General features: G+C 37.0%; 1 protein-coding gene across 1 annotated transcript in view; it reads right to left on the bottom strand.

Moving 5' to 3' along the window:
• STAG1 (STAG1 cohesin complex component) overlaps positions 1-21,575 on the bottom strand; it is a 421,265-nt gene that overhangs the window by 221,651 nt on the left and 178,039 nt on the right. The window contains exon 5 of the mRNA XM_080804269.1: positions 791-887. Coding sequence (XP_080660395.1) covers positions 791-887 — 97 coding nt within the window. The remainder of the gene's footprint in view (positions 1-790; positions 888-21,575) is intronic.

Raw genomic sequence — 21,575 nt, 5'->3', positions numbered from 1 at the left:
TGAAAATTACACATACTCTAATACTGCAGAGACTGTCTTGAGTATACTCTGGAAGAGTGCTTAGTACAGGATAGGCGTTCTGTAAATATTTGATAAACTACTTGTGTCAATACTGTGAGTGACAAACAGAAATAAAAAAGCCTTCAAGATACCAACTGTATTTGTGATCTTACTAAGATCACTGTACTTTCTATGTTGAAAAGCAAAGAATGCTAATTTACCAACTGATTTCCCCTACGTAACACATTATAATCTGTTAAGATTTATCTATTCCTGAGAAGAAAAATATCTATCAATATGATAAAAATAAAATTACATTTTAAAAAACTGTCTATAGATTTCCAATGGATGATAAACTTAAGAAACCTGATTCTAGTACTTATGTTACTTAAAGCAAATTATTAAGCTTCGAGTACTTCATCTATACATTGAGGACCAAAATATTGACAAGGATATAAAGTAATATTAGCAACTAGCAAAATTCCTAATGTGAAGCATAAGTACAAATAAGATCAGTAAATATTAATTATAAAAGCTTGTGATCTAAACAGTCAGTTCACAAAATGAAACAAATTTTAGATTTCCTTCAAATTTTCAGAACTCTGTTATTTCATAGCAAAACTGAACAAAAACAAGATGAAATATCCTTAAATAAGAATAATTTTTCTTATCAGAAAAAGATCAGGTCATAGTTATAGGATGGATTATACATAACTAAAGAAAGATGAAGTAAATTTAACACTGTTGAACTGACAGACTCAATGTAATTATTTATCCCAACATTATGTACCTCGACATCCTGAACACTGGATAAAAAAGTTGATTAAATCCAGAAGTGCGATGTCCCTGTCTTGTTTATATGATTCAATCCAGTCATCCACCACGGACTGTAGAAAAAAAATATATAAAAATGAAAACTTCAAAATAATTGATATTACACAGCAAATAAATTTTTTTAAAAGTTTGTGCTTTTTATCTGTGTGTGTCTACTTAATCATTTCTCTGTAGCCAAATAAAACTAAAGATTCCTTTATTTTTAAAGGTAATTAAAATATGAGTTACTAGGTTTCAAAAATTTGTTTATACCACAATATAAATATGACAAGTCTAATAATTACTAAGCAACTATAGATACCAATATTCAAACCACACTGTGAAAATAACACAAAAGCTAAACTAATTACACTTATACATAGAAATTTTCTAAGTATCAAAAAAACCTATTTCATTAGTACTGCATAAAAAGAATACACACCATATATAACCAAATGAATTTTTGCTGGAATGCAAGAATGAGTCAGTATTAGGAAATCAAATAATTCAATTTATGAAGTAAAGGAGAGAAATTAAACGATCATATTACTAGATTTCAAAATGGTATCTGATAAAATTATGCAGCCAAGCTTAGTAAACAACTCCTAGAAAAACTAGTTAGATAAAATTAATATACAAACAAGGTAAAGACAAAGATTAAGATATATTTGTTGAAAGGCTCAAGACATTTCAACTCAAAAAGGAACAAGGCAAGGATGTTTTAAGATTTTAGTTAAAACAAAAATGAGTAATAGTAATAAAGAAAATTCTTCCTTTCTAACAGTTGAAAAAAATACCTAATAGTCACTACTAAAATGACTCAAAAGATTTACAAAGGAAAAAATCTGACAAGACAGGTGACAAAAGATAAATGTACAAAACAACGTTTAGATATTAGCAACATGTAAGAAATATAAATGGATGAGCAGCCTGTTCACAACTACAATTATCTAGGAATAAATTCAAGAAAGGTATAAATGTTATTGCAGAAAATTATGGAAACTCAAAGAATATGGGAAACCACCTAAATAAGTTTCATATATGGAGTTAAAAAATAAAAGCCTTATAGGTCTATCAATAAAGTCTTTCTAAACTGTTAGGCAAATTTATACTGATTCCATATAGCATACTTGTAGACAATACTGTTTGAGGTTTCCTTTGGTGGGTGTAGGGTATGACAGAAAATGTATGACAGTAATTTTTAAACACTCAAATTTTTACTTCTGTACGGACATACAGTTATATACAGTAAGATGTATGAAACTTAAGTTACACCTTCTTGAAACTTTACAAATACATATACCTGTGTAATCCCAACCATCATGAAAATATAAGACATTTCGAAAACGGAAATGGCTCCCTGATACTCCCTTCCAGTTAAAAAACATTCCCAGCTCAAAGGGTTTAACTATTATTCCCCAACAGTGGACATGTTTTTGAAATTCATATAAATAGTATCATTTTTTATGTTTGATTTCTTTTAATCAAAGCTGTATCAGTTGTTATGTGTATTAGTACTCTTTTTGCATTGATGGGTAGCATCTGATTGTATTAACATACCATAATTTACTATCCATTTTACTATTTAAGGACACACTACTGTTTTCATTTTAAGGCTACCATGAATAAAATTGCCATAAACATGATTGTATGTATTTTGATGGGCATAAACTTTGTAGCAAACTTATTAACACATAGAATACATGTGTATAGATGGTTGGTAGACAATGCCATATGATTTTCCAAAACAAGTGTACTAAGTTATACTTCCATCAGCAATTTATGAAATCTAACAATGTATGAGACTGGGTGTTCCACATCCTCACCAATACTATGTGTCATCAATACTATTAATTTAACCACTATGTTTGAGCATATGCCTTCTTTAATGATTTCTTCTACTAAGGAGCAACCACATTCCCTTTTTCCATGTGAAAGAGAGGACTTTTTTTAATTGCTAATGTATATAACACTCTGTTTCTCTGTCTCATCACATTAGTGTCTGGAAGGTTTTACTTTAAAAGTAAACAGAAAATTAGAGAGAATATTACAGCTGTAGAAGAGGATACAAAGAAAAAGAGGATACCATGAAATCTGTTCAAGGTTCAGCTCTGCTGAATAATGTGTCAAGGACACACTGGCTAATAATGGTGGTGAGGATAAAGAATGTTAAGATCAAGTGATTTTAAGACTCACCACCCAAGCAGAAATGCTTTCTGACCAAGGTAAGAAAGTATGTCACAAAGCTAAAGAGGAAGCCATTTCTCCACTTCTACATGAGGCCCATAATTGTGAAAACACTCTGAAGATGGTAAACACATTTTAATTCCCAAAGTGACAGTATCAATGTATAATCCTACCAGTTATATGTGAGGAGTCCAAAAACATTCTGAATAAAACTAGTAAACAGGGATGGGAGCATTAAAGTACTAAAATTTAACACAAAGATATTAAAAACAATATAGACAGCATGTAATACAGGACTAGAAAATATAAGAAAATAGAGTGCCTAAATAAATCCAGGTATATACAGAACTTAAAGCTGTGACAAAAGAGATACTTCAATTTTTGAGGAAAAGGAGTGGTTAATTTAATAAATGATTCTGGTATAACTGGTTATGCTTCTGAAAGGAAAGATTTTAAAAGTTATCAGAGAGGGGTAAAAGCCAAAGAATCTTAAGAACTAAACTCCAGAAAGATAATTCCTTCTTGAATTGGCAGACATTGGTGGTTGTCAGAGGCAATACCAAGTATGGGCATAGGTTGGTAGATTACATAGCATTTCATAATATATAAGGCCTTGGCTTGATCTAGGGAACAGAATAAAACAGAAAACTACATAAGACACATCAAAATTAAATTGTGGGGAATCTTCACTAGAGAAAATATTTTTAAGTAGCCATACAGTACATACAGGGGACAAAAGGATAAGAAATATGGCACACATCTCATCAAAAAGAATGAAAGCCAAGGGATAATGGAAAAACATATTTAAGTACTGAAAGAAAAAAAAACTGCCCACCATTTGGTGAAAAAACCCAGCTTCCCTGTGATCCCACAAAGATCAGTAACTGGACAGCAGTCCACAAACAACTCCAGGAGACATTTAGAGTCCATTTAGAACGTTTAAACAACAAGAAAGGTGATAAATCATCACACAAGAAAGAAGGCAGCTTCATTTTTCATGCATAATCCCATCTCCCAAACTAACACCCCTTCACAGTGCTCAGAAGGAACTTCCCAGCTAAAAAGAGTTCCACATGCTAGGAGAGGAAGAGTGTGGTAAGCATCCAGCTCCCCCAGCCTTGCAGGGCAGTGTGCAGAAGTCTAGCTTTGGTTTCACCCCTAGATCAGCAACCCATAGATGTACTGAGCTAGCTAGGAACAAAGAATAAAAGCAAAACCTATTAATAGCAGACAAGCACCAAGAGCAATCACGGTTCACAGAGATCTACTCTGCAAACTCCGCATATTTTACTACCAACAAAGCCAAACGTTGGCACAGCCACTGTGGACTCCTGTGAATCTTGCCAGATTTCTCCCCACAGATATTTCTGTTAGCTGAAACCAGCTACCTGAGTCTCTCCCTGAAACTTTCCCCCGCCACCACCAGATCTGCCCCACAGCCATGCAGGATCTCCACGGCTGCAGAAGTGTAAGATGGCAGTCACCTGAGTCCCTCTGCAGTCCCATGGGAGCCAAGGAGGCACATAAGCAGCCAACCTGAGCATCTACAGCTAGGTGAGTATAAGACACCAGCTTAGTGCCACTTCCCCATTGCTCAGAGCTGTTCCCACACTCAGAGGTAGCCTCTCTAGCTATATACCACTGGCCTAACACTCATTACTGGTCTCCACTGCAGCATGAATGCACAAGGCTAGAGAAATATGCAGCCACTGGTGAGTGTACCAAAAGCCAAGAAACCCTGTAGCTACTGGTAGGCTCAGATCAGACACTGCCTTCTGTCACTGTCTGGTACCATGTGCCCACAACCCCTCTCCCCCAGGCCAAGCCCCAACCATGGCCTCCCACAGTGTGAGTGCCTGGAAGGAGTATGCAACCACAGGAGACCACACTGCCAGCCAGGGCCTCTACAGCTACTGGTGAGTCCATATTTGGCTCTAGCCCTTGCGACATGCACTGATACTTATTACTGTAACTGTGTCTGAGGCAGGTCTCTTCCACTGCATAGACAACTGCAGCTACCCACCACAGCTGAGTGTGTGCACACCATTGGCTCTGGCCATGATCACTGTCTGCCTAAGTCCCTAGATACCAAACCTGAAGGTGTTACTTAGAACCCAAACAGCCCTTGCAGCCAGCACAGATCGTCCACAGTTCCCACTAAAAACTACCCAGTTGTCAATGCAGTGGAACATGGTAGCCTGAACCAAAAAGACATCACGCCTTCCTGGACCCAGTGCCACCACATGCCACATTTCTCACCCTACACCAGCAGACCAAGGGTCACTGCATGATTAAGTGTGCCCTCACACAGGTAAAAGGCTCCCCTTATGGAAGAAGTAACTGCTTCTTCATGCACAGACATGAAAACACAGCTTCAGGATTATAAAGAATCAAGGAAATATGTCTCCACAAAACGAATGCAGTATACCTCCAGTAAATGGCCCAAAGAAATCCAGATCCAGAAACTGTTGGACAAAGAATTCAAAATAGTTTTTTGTGCTTGCTTCTGTAGCACATACACTAAACTGAAATGAAACAGAGATTACCATGGTCCCTATGCAAGGATGGCATGCAAACTCATTAAGCGTTCCATATTAAAAAAAAATTATACACCTAGTCAGAGAGCTGTAAAACAACAAAGATAAACAAAGATATCAGAAAAACTATATAATAACAAAATTAGAAGTTTAACAAAGAAAAGAAAACAAAGAACAACAGAAATTTTCGAACTAAAGAATACAATGACTATAATAAAAGAATTAAATAAGAGTTTCAACAATGAACTTGAATAAACTGAAGAGAGGATCAGTAAGCTAGAACACAGATCAAATAAAATATCTAAACATAGCAGCAAAATGAAGAGTGAGAAGGAATGAAGACAGCGTATGGGCTTTGTGGCATACTGAGAAATAACATATACATCACTGAAGTCCCAAAGGGAAAAGGAGAAAAAAATGTAGAAAGCTTATTTTAAAAAATAATGGATCAAATTATTTTATTTCCCTTTTGATTTCTTTTGACACACTGTTCAATAGCATGTTTTATTTCCACAAATTTATGGATTTTCAGTTTTCTTCATGTAATTAATTTCTAGTTTCATACTATTGTGGACATAAAATAAATATGCTTGACATGAATTTAATCATCATTAAGATTTGTTTTCTGGCCTAGCATTTGATCTATCTTGGAAAATAGTTCCATGTGAACTCGAGAAGAATGTGTATTCTGCTCTTTTGGATGGAATATCCTGTAAATATCTGTTAGGACTATTAATTTGGCCTAACCTGTCATTTAAGGTTTCCTTACTGACTCTGTATAAATGATCTATGAATTGATATGAATCCAATTATTGGATTGCTGTACATTTCTCCCTTTAGGTCTCTTAATATTTTCTTTATATATTTAGGTGCTCCTATGTTGGGTGTAATATTTACAAATGCTGCATTACCTTATTGGATGGACCCCTTTATCATTATGTAACATGATCTGTTATCTCGTATTACAATCCTTGTTTTTAAAATCTACTTTGGCTGGTATAAACAGAGCTAATCCAGCTTTCTTATAGTTTTCATTTGCATGGGATACCTTTCTCCATCTCTTTGATTTAAGGCTATGAGAGTCCTTATATCTAAGGTGAGTCTCTCACCATGTAGATGGATCTTCTTTTTGTTATCCATTCAGCCACTTCACCGTCTTCTGATTTGCAAATTTAGTCCATCAACATTTAAAGTAATTAATGATAAGTATGTACTTAATGCCATTTTGTTAATTATCTCCTCCCTATATCTTTGTAGTTCTCCTCTATTATTTTCTTCTTGGCTTAAAAAACAGAAAAATGGAAATTTAACATACCAAAATTTATGGGGTGGGACAAAAGCAATTCTAAGAGGGAAGCTCACAATGATAAATGCTTCCATAAAGAAACGATAAAAACCTCAACCTCAAATAAATAACCTAACTATATACCTAAAGGAACTAGGGGGAAAAATAAAAAGAATGAAGCCCGAAGTTAGAAGGAAATAATAAAGATGAGAGTAGAAATAAGTGAAATAGGAACTAAAGATAACAGAAAAGATTAATGAAACTAAGAGCTGCTTCTCTTAAAAGTTAAGCAAAACTGACAAACCTCAGAACTCATCTAGAAGAAAGACAACTCAAAATCAGACATAAAAGATGTTATGACTGATACCACAGAAATAGAAATGATCATAATACTATGAATAACCATATGCTAAGAAAATGGACAACTTAGAAGAAATGGATAAATTCTTAGAAAATAAACCTGCCAAGACCAAACCATTATCTAACTGAAAATCTGAACACGTACTAGTAAGGTGGCTAAGTAAGTTATGAAAAGCCTCCTAACAAACAACATTACACAAGTCAGCTTCACTGATGAATTCTACCAAACATTCAAATTAGGATTAATACAAATCCTTTCTAACAGAAGAGGAGGGAACTTTACCAAACTCACTCTATGAGGCAAGCATTACCCTGATACCAAAACAAGATAAAGATACCATGCAGACAGGACAAAATGGAAAGATAAATTCAAAATGCTAAAATAAAGAAACTATCAATCAAGAATACTTCACCTAGTAATGCTGTCCTTCAAAACTGAAAGTGAAATAAAGACCTTCGCTCAACAAAAGTTGAGGGACTTCATCACCACAAAACCTGCATTACAAGAAATGCTGAGAAGAGATTTAAGCAGAAATAAAAGGACACTATTCATAACATGAAAACATGACAAAACACAAAACACCTGGGTGGCTGTTGGTTAAGTAAGGATCTGCCTTCGAGGGGCGCCTGGGTGGCTCAGTGGGTTAAAGCTTCTGCCTTCGGCTCAGGTCATGATCCCAGGGTCCTGGGATCAAAACCCGCATCAGGCTCTCTGCTCAGTGGAGAGGCCACTTCCCCCTCAGCCTACTTGTGATCTCTGTCAAATAAATAAATAAAATCTTAAAAAAAAGAAAAGAATCTGGCTTTGGCTTACGTCATGAGCCTGGAGTCCCAGGATTGAGCCCTACGTCAGGCTCCCTGCTCAGTGAGGAAGTCTGCCTCACCCTCTCCTCCTCCCCCCACTTGACTCTCTCTCTCTCCAATAAATGAAATCTTAAAAAAAAAACAAAAAAATGACAATACAGGACACACTATAAATGTAAGCACACAGTCAGACTCAGAATCCCTAGTATTATAATATGATAGTGTGTTATTTACTTTAGTATAAAGGATAAAGGAAAAAACATTAAAATATTAAATATTAAAACTAGCTATTGCTTTAAGTTTAATAAATACACAATATAAAAAATGTAAATGTAACATCAGAAACATAAACATCAGACTGAGGGGAATCTTGTAGAGATATTTGCACACTCATGTTCACTGCATCATTTTTCACAAAGGCCAAAATATGGAAACAACCTAAGTGCCAATCAATGGATGAATGAATGAGGAAAATGCAGTATCTATACACTGGAATACTTTTCAGCCAACACAAAGAAGGAAATCCTGTCATTGTGACAACTGGATGAACCTTCAAGTCGTAATGCTAAGTGAAGTAAGTCAGAAAGAGAAAAAAATATACTGCATGATTTCATTTCTGCAGGGAATCTTTTAAAAAAAAGCCAAATCCAGAGAAAGAGACATAGAGTGGTAGTTACCAGGGACTGGGAGATAGGGGAAATGGGAAGGAATCAGTCAAAGGATATAAACTTCCAATTATAAGATTAAAAAGTTCTGGGGGCAATGTACAGAATGAGGATTATAGCTAATCACACTGTATTCTATAATCTTAAATGTCTCACAACAACAACAACAAAAAAAAACGGAAATAATACAAGGGGATGGGATGTTATTAGCTAATGCTATAATGGTAATCATTTTGCAACATACAAATATATCAAATCAAAGTTATACACTTTAAATGTACACAAAAGTATGTATCAACTGTATCTCAATAAAAATGAGGAAAAAAGAAAAAATGCAGGATTTTTTTATCCAGTAAAAAATATCTTTAAAATAAAAGCAAGATAAAAACTTTTCAGACTAAGAAAACTAAAACAAAACCAGGGAAATGGACTAATATTCCTCTTCAAAGACAAAGGCCATTCAGACTGGATAAAAGGACACAATCACATGATATCTACAAGAGACACACTTTAAATACAGAATGAGCTTAAATAGGTTCTACTGAAAGAATGAAAAAATATGTATCATGCAAACATTAACTATAACAAAGCTGTTATGACTATATTTTTATCTGACAAAAGAAGAAATTAAGACAAGGAGTTTTACAAATATTAAAAGAATGATTTTATAACAATAAAGTGGTAAATTCATCATGAAGATACACATTATGAAGAAAACACATTATCAACAGCTATAGAATACATCTAAGACAGTGTTTAGAGAAAAACATATAGCTTTAAATATTTATAAAAGAAAGGTCTAATTCAATGATTTAAATATCCACCTTAAGAAACAATATTACAGAGAGAGGAGACAAGATGGCGGAGAAGTAGCAGCCTGAGATGACATCAAGATGCAGGAGTTCAGCTAGATAGCTATCAAACCATTCCGAAGACCTACAAACCTAACAAGACAACAAAAAGAAGAGGAGCAATTCTAAGAACAGAAAATCGACCACTTTCTGAAAGGTAGGATGTGCAAAGAAGCAAATCTGAAGGGATGGGAACATAGACTGCGGGGAGAGGGGCTGGCTCACGGTGGGAGGGGCTGGCTCCTAGCATGCAGTGGAGCAACGAGCACAAAATCTGAATTTTTAGAAGTCTGCTCCATTGAGGGACATCACTCCAGAGGCTAAGTGGGGATGGAGCACTCACAGGGACAGGGTGCCACAGGTCTCCCGCAAGGTCACAGAAGGATCAGGGGTGTCTGAGTGTAGCAGAGCTTGCAGGTATCAGAGCGGGGAAGCCAAATACAGAGACGGAGACAAGGAGTGTGCTCTCAGGTCCGGGTTACCTTAAACTGTGATCCATGGAACAGTCGGGATGCTGCTCTTTGAGCAGGGACCCCACAAGTGGCAGGTCTGGGGAGATTCACCTTTCTTCTCTGAAGGCAGGAATCTGATGGGTTTGGAGACTCCAAATGGGACCGTGCACCAGAGACAGAAACATGTGGGATGGGGTAAGCCCAGAATGGGGCCAGAGACCAGGGATACAAGAGAGATTAACCGCATTTCTCTGAGGGTGCACTGAGAAGTGAGGCCCCAGCTCTTGGCTCCTCCGGTGGAGAATGGGAGGCTGCCATTTTCATTCCCCTCCTCCAGAGCCTTTCGGAAAGCATTCAGGGAACAAAAACTCCCAAGAGCAAACCCGAGCAGATAACTTAGCTCAGCCCCTGGCAAGGGTGGTGCAATACCGCCTCCGGCAAAAACATTTGAGAATCACTGCAACAGGCCACTCCCCCAGAAGACCAGCAAGAACATCCAGCCAAGACCAAGCTCACTGATCAAGGAGAACAGTGGAATTCCAGAAGAGGAGAAAGAAAAGGATGGAATTCATGACTTTTTCCCCATGATACTTTACTCTTGCAAAGTTAAATGTTTTAATTTTAATTTTTTCTTATCCTAATTTTTTTAACTTTTCCTCTTTCCTCTTTTAATGTTTTTTAACTAATTTATCTTAACAATAGCTTTCTTTAAAAAAATCATTTTAAAACCTCATTATCATAGTCATATTTTATCTTCATAATATCTAACTTTATTTTTTGATTACATATACGGTTTTTCCTTATAAAAAAAATTGAGGAATACAATTTCTTTCAACGGATCAAAATATACCCTAAACCTAGCACAGGGCTTTGTTCTAGTCTCCAGCCTGATCAAATTCTCTCCACGTTCTTTTTCTTTCTTTTTCCAAACTACTTATCGATTCCTTTTTTAGATTTTTTTTTAGAAAATTTTTATCTTTACAGTCATATTCCATCACTTCATCATTGTTTACTCCTATTTTGGTGTACATATAAATTTTTCTTTCTTTAAAAGTTTGGGAGGTCGTTTCTTCTAAGACACCAAAATACAGCTAAAATCAAGTGGGTGGAACTGTTATATTCACCAGTCTAAGACATATATATTTTTTTTTTCCGTTTTACCCCTTTTTTTTCCTCCCCCCCCCCAATTTGGGGTCTCTTCTGATTTGGTTAACACACATTGTTCTGGGGTCTTTGCCGCCCTATTAGTATTTTATTCTCTCGTTCATCTATTCCTATCTGGATAAAATGACAAGGCAGAAGTACTCACCACAAAAAAAAGAACAAGAGGCAGTACAAATGCCTTGGACCTAATCAATATGGACACTTGGTAATATGTCAGATCTAGAGTTCAGAGTAATGATTCTCAAGGTGCTAGCTGGACTCGAAAAAGGCATGGAAGATTATTAGAGACACACTGTCTGGAGAAATGAAAGAACTGAAATCTAACCAAGCTGAAATTAAAAAAGCTATTAATGAGGTACAATCAGAAACGGAGGCTCTAACTGCTAGGACAAATGAGGCAGAAGGGAGAATTAGTGATAGAGAAGAGCAAATGATGGAGAATAAAGAAGCTGAGCACAAGAGAGACAGACAACTACTGGACCACGAGGGGAGAATATCCAGAGATAAGTGATACCGTAAGACGGAACAGTATTAGAATAACAGGATTCCAGAAGAAAGGGGGGAGGGGGCACAGAAGGAATACTGGAGCGAATTATAGTGGAGAATTTCCCTAATATGGAAAAGGAACAAGCATCAAAATCCAGGAGGCACAGAGAACCACCCCTCAAAATGAGTAAAAACAGGTCCACACCCAGTCATCTAACAGTAAAACTTACAAGTTTCAGCGACAAAGAGAGAATCCAGAAAGCAGCTCAGGACAAGAAGTCTATAACATACAATGGTAAAAATATTAGATTGGCAGCAGACTTATCCACAGAGAACCGGCAGGCCAGAAAGAGATATTCAGAGTACTAAATGAGAAAAACATGCAGCCACAAATACTATACCCAGGTAGGCTGTCACTGAAAATAGAAGGAGAGATAAAAAGCTTCCAGGACAAACAAAAATTAAGAAAATTTGCAAACACCAAACCAGCCACACAGAAAATACTGAAAGGGGTCCTCTAAGCAAAGAGAAAGCCTTAAAGTAGTAGACCAGAATGGAACAGAGACAATATACTGGTAACAGTCACCTTACAGGAAATACAATGGCACTGAATTCATCTCTCTCAATAGTTATCCTGAATGTGAATGGGATAAATGCCCCAATCAAAAGGCACGGGGTATCAGAATGTATAAAAACAAGACCCATCGATACACTGTCTACAAGAAACTCATTTTAGACCCAAAGCACCTCTAGATTGAAAGCGAAGGGGTGGAAAACAATTTACCAAGCTAATGGACATCAAGAGAAAGCTGGGGTGGCAATCCTTACAACAGATAAGTTACATTTTAAGCCAAAGACTATAACAAGAGATGAGGAAGGACACCCTATCATACTTAAAGGGTCTGTCCAACAAGAAGATCTAACAGTTTTAAATGTCTATGCCCCTAACCTGGGAGAGGCCGATTATATAAACCAATGAATAACAAAATCAAAGAAACACATTGACAATAATACAATAACAGTAGGGGACCTTAACACCTCCCTCACAGAAACGGACAGATCATCTAAGCAAAAGATCAACAAGGAAATAAAGGCTTTAAATGACACACGGGGCTAGACGGACATCACACATATATTCAGAACATTCCACCCGAAAGCAACAGAATACACATTCTTCTCTAGTGCACACGGAACGTGCTTCAGAAGAGATCGCATCCTGGCTCACAAATCAGGTCTTAACCAGTACCAAAGATGGGATCATTCCCTGAATATTTTCAGACCACAATGTTCTAGCTCTGAAGCGAGAACTCAATCACAAGAGGAAAGCTGGAAAGAACACAAATACACGGAGGCTAAAGAGCATCCTACTAAAGAATGAATGGGTCAACCAGGAAATTAAAGACTTGAAAAAATTCAGGAAAGAAATGATAATGAAAACACAACTGTTCAAAATCTGTGGGACACAGCAAAGGCAGTCCTGAGAGGAAAGTATATAGCGATACAAGCCTTTCTCAAGAAACAAGAAAGGTCTCAAGTACACAACCTAACCCTACACCTAAAGGAGCTGGAGAAAGAACAGCGAAGAAGGCCTAAACCCAGCAGGAGAAGAGAAATAATCAAGATCAGAACAGAAATCAATGAAACAGAAACCAAAGAACAGTAGAACAAATCAATGAAACTAGGAGCTGGTTCTCTGAAAGAATTAGTAAGATTGATACACACCCCTGGCCAGACTTCTGCAAAAGAAAAGAGAAAGGACCCAAATTAATAAAATCGAGAATGAAAGAGGAGAGATCACAACCAACAACCAAAGAAATACAAACAAGTTTAAGAACGTACTATGAGCAACTATACGCCAGCAAATTTGACAATCTGGAAGAAATGGGTGCATTCCTAGAGACGTGTAAACTAACAAAACTGAACCAGGAAGACAAAGAAAACCTGAACAGACCCATAACCAGTAAGGAGATTGAAGCAGTCATCAAAAATCTCCCAACAAACAAGAGCCCAGGGCCAGACGGCTTCCCAGGGGAATGCTACCAAGCATTTAAAGAAGAATTAATACCTATTCTCCTAAACTGTTCCAAAAAATGGAAATGGAAGGAAAACTTCCAAACTCGTTCTATGAGGCCAGCACTACCTCGATCCCAAAACCAGACAAAGACCCCACCAAAAAAGAGAATTACAGACCAATATCCTTGATGAACACGGATGCAAAAACTCTCATCAAAATACTAGCCAGTAGGCTCCAACAGTACATTAAAAGGATTATTCACCCCGACCAAGTGGGATTTATTCCAGGGCTGCAAGGTTGGTTCAACATCCGCAACTCAATCGATGTGATACAATACATTAATAAAAGAAAGAACAAGAACCGTATGATACTCTCAACAGATGCTGAAAAAGCATTTGACAAAGTACAGCATCCCTTCTTGATCAAAACTCTTCAAAGTGTAGGGATAGAGGATACGTATCTCAATACCATCAAAGCCATCTATGAAAAACCCACGTCAAATATCATTCTCAAAGGGGGAAAACTGAGAGCTTTTCCCCTAAGGTCAGGAACACGGCAGGAAATGTCCACTATCACCACTGCTATTCAACATAGTACTAGAAGTCCTAGCCTCAGCAATCAGACAATAGAAAGAAACAGAAGGCATCAGTATGGGCAAGGAAGAAGTCAAACTCTCACTCTTTGCAAATGATACAATACTTTATGTGGAAAACCCAAAATACTCCTTCCCAAAATCCCAGAACTCATATAGGAATTCACTTACATGTCAGGATAAAAAATCAATGCACAGAAACCAGTTGCATTTCTATACACAAACAACAAGAGAGAAGAAAGAGAAATTAAGCAGTCGATCCCGTTTACAACTGCACTGCACCCAAAACCATAACATACCTAGGAATAAACCTAACCAAAGAGGCAAAGGCTCTGTACTCAGAAAACTGTAAAGTACTCATGAAAGAAATGGAGGAAGACACAAAGAAATGGAAAGACGTTCCATGCTCATGTATTGGAAGAACAAATTACTTTGTGAGAATGTCTATGCTACCTAAAGCTATCTACATGTTTAATGCAATCCCTATCAGAACACCATCCATTTTTTCCAAAGAAATGGAACAACTAATTCTAAAATTTATTCTGGAACCAGAAAAGACCCTGAACAGCCAGAGCAATGTTGACAAAGAGAGCCAAAGTTGGTGGCATCACAATTCCAGACTTCAAGCTCTATTACAAAGCTGTCTTCATCAAGACCGTATGGTACTGGCACAGAAACAGACACATAGATCAATGGAACAAAATAGAGAGCCCAGAAATAGACCCTCAACTCTATGGTGAAATAATCTTTGACAAAGCAGGAAATGGAAATGGAAAAAAGACAGTCTCTTCAACAAATGGTGTTGGGAAAATTGGACAGCCACATGCAGAAGAATGAAACTGGACCATTTCCTTACACCACACACAAAAAATTTACTCAAAATGGATGAAAGACCTCAATGTGAGAACAGGAATCCATCAAAATCCTTGAGGAGAGCACAGGCAGCAACCTCTTTGACCTCTGCCGCAGCAACTTCTTCCCAGTAATATCGCCAAAGGCAAGGGAAGCAAGGGCAAAATGAACTACTGGGACTTCATCAAGATCAACAGCTTTTGCACAGTAAAGGAAACAGTCAACAAAACCAAAAGACAACCGACAAAACAGGAGAAGATATTCGCAAATAACATATCAGATAAAGGGCTAGTATCCAAAATCTATAAAGAACTTATCAATCTCAACACCCAAAGAACAAATAACCAACCAAGAAATGGGCAGAAGACATGAACAGACATTTCTACAAAGAAGACGTCCAGATGGCAGATGGCCAACAGACGCAAGAAAAAGTGCTCCACACCACTCGGCATCAGGGAAATACACATCAAAACCACAATGAGACACCACCTTACACCAGTCAGAATGGCTAAAATGAACAAGTCGGGAAACGACAGATGCTGGCGGGGATGCAGAGAAAGGGGAACCCTCCTACACTGTTGGTGGGAATGCAAGCTGGTGCAGCCACTCTGGAAAACGGCAAGGAGGTTCCCCAGAAGTTGAAAATAGAGCTACCCTACGACCCAGCAATCACACTACTGGTATTTACCCTAAAGATACAAATGTAGTGATCCGAAGGGGCACGTGCACCCGAATGTTTATAGCAGCAATGTCCACAATGGCCAAACAATGCAAAGAACCTAGATGTCCATCAACAGATGAATGGATAAAGAAGATGTGGTATATATACACAATGGAATACCATTGTGTATATATATATATACACATATATATATATTATATATATATAATACCAAAAGAAATGAAATCTTGCTATTTGCAATGACGTGGATGGAACTAGGGAGTATTATGCTGAGTGAAATAAGTCAGTCAGAGAAAGACAATTATCATATGATCTCCCTGATATGAGGAATTTGAGGGGAAGGGTAGGGGGTTTTGGGGGATAGGAAAGGGGAAAAAATGAAACAAGATGAAACAAGATGGGATCAGCAGGGAGACAAACCATAAGAGACTCTTAATCTCACAAAACAAACTGAGGGTTGCTGGGGTATGGGGGTTAGGGAGAGGGTGGTTGGGTTATGGACATTGGGGAGGGTATGTGCTATATCGAGTGCTGTAAGTATGTAATCCTTATGATTCACAGACCAGTACCCCTGGGGCAAATAATATATTATATATTAATAAAACAACAAATAAAGAAAAATTTTAAAAATTTAATAAAAAGAAACTCTAATACATTTTAATATGAGTTGTCCTCATTAGGGAGTAGGGAAAGATAAGCAATACAATTTCAAGATTATCAGTAAGAACACTTTTTTTGTTTTTAAGTAATCTCTACACCCAATACGGGACTCAAACTTACAATCCCAAAATCAAGATTCAAATGCTCTACTGACTGAGCAGCCAGGCACCCCACAAAGAACACTTCTGGTAACAAACCTACAGTCTCTCAAAGAGAAGGTCACAGCTTTCAAATATCTGAATTGTAAGTTAAAGTCACACAATCACGCAGGGACCTAAACTGACAGCTCTATGATCACCTATAAAAGGCTTCCAATGTTGACCTGGAGAAACCAATACCCAGCTGATAAAGAGGAAATCACAGAAAAGCATGGCAGATTTTTGTAATTCAGACTTGGTAGTCATACATTATCACTTTTGGTAATACTTCATTGGCAAGAACTTGTTAACCAGCCACATCTCAGTGCAAGGGGAGTGGAGACACAGTCTCCATTTGCCAGTACCCTCCTTAAACTTTCTCTGCTATGAAAAGGAAAAAATAAATTTTTGGTAAGTGGCCAGTCATGTCTGCCAAAAGCTGCCCCTCTGGCTTAAACTATTTATTTGCAGGCTTCTTCCCTCACAAAAAATACTCACCTGCATGAATATTGTTAATACTGTTTACTGGAGCAAAAAAGCTAAGCAATCTAAATATCTGTAAAGAAATGTTTCACTACATTATGGTATGTGTGTATATATATACACACACACACACACACACACATACAGTTAAACAAAATATAGCTATTAATACAAATGAGCTGTATCTATATGTTAACACTAGTGATATAAAGATTGTTTATGACATACTAAGTAAAAAAATAGGTATATGATTCTAAATTTAAAATAAATAATATCATATACACATACATATATATATATAACATGGATAAAGGTATGAAAACTTCAAACTGTGACACTGATAGGCTTGTCCTCAATTCATCTCAAAACATCTAAATATAAGACTTTACTACAAAAAAAACTCTAAGAACTTAGCCACAGATCCTCAACAAGAAAACCATATGCAGCATTTGAATCAGTTTACAGTAAAAGGAGAAAAATCATTGTATCTGCTCTAACTATTTTATCGTATTATAATAGAGGAAAGTATAATAAAGAATTTGAGGTATTTAGAAAAATAACATTTTAAAAATTGGGAAAGAAAAAGTAAACAAAAACAAAAAAGGGTTCAAAGAGAAAATACAAATAGTCAATGTTGTAGTTAAAAATGAGTTTTAAATCTTCTTTTAAGCTTTCTATAAGCTAAACCTAAAAGAAAGGTAAATCAATTCAATCTGGATCTCTGTACAGTAAGCTGAGTGCATATTCTTCAAACTCTAGTAGATAAATATTCCTCTTTCAGCAGGCCATTTGATTAGACCTTGGTTAAGCAGACAAGGACACAGAGAATTAGTATTCTATAGTGTTGCTTAAGAGTAGATTCATTTGCTTCAGAGGAAGACAAGCAGATGGCAAAAATAACACACTACACTACAAACTAAAGACCCTAACTAGAAATCTTAAATGAAGGGCACTCCCTCTTCCAAACAGAGAATGACTATATAATAATTAATATTTAGATGATTTTTCCATGTAGCTCTTAGCAATATCATATATAGGTTTTCCGTGAATGTAAACGTAAATACTATACAGGTAGACTGAGAGTTCTTTATTACGCCATGAGACTAGACTGTTACTTAACCCTCAGGTATAAGCTAAAATGTTCCTGGGTTTTCAGAGCTCTCCAAAGACTTTATTTTTTTTTTTTAAACTTCAAGGGTGAAAAAAACAGATTGATCCTACACATGTTATTTCTTTCACTGCTACTCCTATTCCTACTATATTAACTAACTGCAGTTTCTGGCCAATGTGATCCCATCACTGCCCTTTTATACAATATTATTGCATAAACTCAGACAAATTCATTTTTAAGCTCAGATAAATGGTATGACCCTTCAATGATAGGCCAGATTTTATTCCATAGTTAGGAATGGAATCACAGATTATAGTATCACTTCAACGCCATTTTTCAGACAAATAAACATAGAGTCCCATACACAACATATTTCATAATTTCACTGGATATTCATCTTAGTTTTCTCTTGTGTTTTGTAGTATTTCCTTTTGAAACATAAAGACACTACTGACAAGTATATAAGCCTGAATACTATAAAAATGATGACTAAATAAAATGGTATAGAAAAATTAAAATGACACTTTAAATAGCATTCTTTTTTTTTAATTAAATTTTTTATTTATTTTCAGCATAACAGTATTCATTGTTTTTTTACCACACCCAGTGCTCCATGCAATCTGTGCCCTCCCTAATACCCACCACCTGGTTCCCACAACCTCCCACCCCCCGCCCCTTCAAAACCCTCAGGTTGTTTTTCAGAGTCCATAGTCTCTCATGGTTCACCTCCCCTTCCAATTTCCCTCAACTCCCTTCTCCTCTCCATCTACCCTTGTCCTCTATATTATTTGTTATGCTCCACAAATAAGTGAAACCATATGATACTTTCTTCTTAATGTCAAACTTTTATAATATTTCTTTCTGGTTCATAACATGTCTTTGCACTTGTGATATTTATCTTGCAGAGGTTCTCATGTGAGGAATTTGCAGATGACAACCTGCATATCAATTCCTGATATACTGGTCATCACACTTCCATTCAGGACAAAACAACTGCTAGGGCAAGCAAGGTAGCAAAGCCTGCAGGATACAAGCAAGGCTATGGATTCTTGCAGGGGTTGTCAGAGAAAGAAAGAGCACAAAATTAAGTACTTTTCTGAGCTAAGCATGAGATAGGTGGATACCAGCCAAAATCCACCCCCCCCCAAAAGAAACAAAAGCCTGCAAAGAATGCTACTTCTTCTTCCTTCAAAAACTGGAGCCTTGAGAGATCACTTTATCTTCTTTAGGATAGTAGAAGACCTGAGGTGTGTGGTCCTAGGAAGGTGTGCTATAAATTCATGGCCTCAGAGGAACTGCAGGAGACCACTAGGGTAAGTTGAGTTCCCTCCTATTCCGAAGGCTGGAAAAGTACCATCCAATTAACACAATTTGTTAGTTCTGTGAGACTCACAGGAAAGGAGACCATAACACCTATTATACATGAATTTGTGCCAAAGGAGGGATCCTAATAATTTGACTTGACCATCCAAACTGAAAAGCGCCTTAAGAAGTCAAAGCAAAATAATATGCCTAAAAGACTCACTCATCAGCCAAAATGGGTATATTTGAAGCAGATGGGAAATTTAAAGAATGGAAAGGACATTCTCAAAGTTAAAAAAATAAAAAATAAAAAACTTTCTAATTTAAATACTCATTGGTTCAGTGAAAGAATAATCACTATGGAAAATGAATTTAATGTCCTGGAAGTTCAGTGGGGTGGGGCGGGGGGATCTCAAGATAAAAGAAAAATATACAAACAGAATTCATAAGGAAAGGGGTAAAATTCTCGGCAGATGTATTTAGGAGATATAACATATACTCAAGTGTTTAACAAGGAATGAAAAGAAACACAATTAAGCTGATCATTTTTAGAGGTACCCGATCAATAAAAGATTTGAGTCTGAACATAAACATGGCTTATCTAGTTCCTGCCAGAATGGGAGAATGACACAAATAAGCATAGCCAGGTAAAATTCATGAATTCCAAGGAAAAGAGAAAATCTCATCAATATCGGGACCGAATTAAACACAATATATACAAACTCTACTTCCACATACAAAGCATCTATCTGCATTCAGTGCCTCTCTTAAGATTAGCAAATAGCTGCAAACACCAGAAATCTGAGGAAAACCTCTGCACAGCAATTACCAATTTACTGTGCCTCAGCACCAAAGTTGTTACCCCACCAGTATCTGCTCTATAATAATGGGACTAGACTTTACAAGCACTTCTCCTTCAAAGTAAACACTATGCTAAGCTTTATCAGCAAAGGGCTCTGAAAAGATACTCAAGGAGGAAGAGGGACTTCTCTTCCTGGTTTTGATATGTTAGAGTTTTGTGTTTTTTTACTCTTGCCACATAATCTACCAGAGGTGGTCTATCTCATCCTCACACTAAGGTGTGCAGTTCTTTGGTACTCTTGTGCCCCAGCCTGGGACTGATTACCCTCTTTATGCAGCCCTAACACAGACACTGGCATGCTCCAAGTCATATCTGGCAGCAGTGCCTCATCTTCCTCATCTTCCACTATAATATGGTCTACCACAGCAACACGACTCTATCTCAGAATGTAGTTTCCTGCTGCCTAGCAAATGTGAACCAGCTCTGGCTAAGGCAATCCAGTGAACCTCTCTGTCACTCAACAGGCTGCAAACCCACCTTCTCCAATAAGGCCCAAACCCAGGTCTCAGGAAGAGAACCGGTTCATCCAAGTCCTTCTTCCCTTGAGAAATGTCTTTGAACCCTAGAGTCTCAATTACATCTACTTTACATCTTTATAATTATTCCTTTACCACAATTTATCAACTACATATAATTTTACCAATTCAAATAACTATGTGGATTCTGACTCTGGGTTAAATCCAGATTGGTCTGGAGCTGGTCCCACTAGTAGTCAAAGAAGATAAACCAGTAAAGATTAGATTTGGGGATTCGTTTGAAAATGCTTTGGGTTATGAATAAGCACAGGGCTGAGCTCCTCACCAAGGAAAAGGGATACTAGTAATCTATGGCGTGCAGTAGTTTCAGAAAACCAATCAAGCTATCACCTGCGGTACACTGCGATGAACCAACAACTCAAGTGTATCTCTGAAAGTTTAAGTGGCTGCTGTATTTGCCATTATGGCAGTAATGATAACTATAAGAAGAGTAGTATAAGATCCTTTTGTGCATACTTGAGCATACTTGAGAAAATGACAAGCTCAGTCCACAATGAGAGAACCAGAGAGCTTCTAGGATTTCCCAAGAAGAATTCTCTTCTTTCTTGTAGATGTGGGGCTGGCACTGCTGAAATTCAAGGCAAAAATCTAATTGGATAGGTTTCTGAATTACAACAACAGTTAAATTCAGTCTCATCAAGTTTCTCATTGAAAATTAGGACCTGGATCAGGAAAAGAATGGGATCCTGAAACTGGGAACAGAGATACCTGGTTTGTCCTACATGAAATTTAATAATTTT

The sequence above is a fragment of the Martes martes genome, assembly GCF_963455335.1.
Source record: "Martes martes genome assembly, chromosome: 1".
Taxonomy (NCBI): Eukaryota; Metazoa; Chordata; class Mammalia; order Carnivora; family Mustelidae; genus Martes; species Martes martes.
The sequence above is the reverse complement of the archived record's forward strand: the minus strand, read 5'-3'. Positions and strand labels throughout refer to the sequence as shown.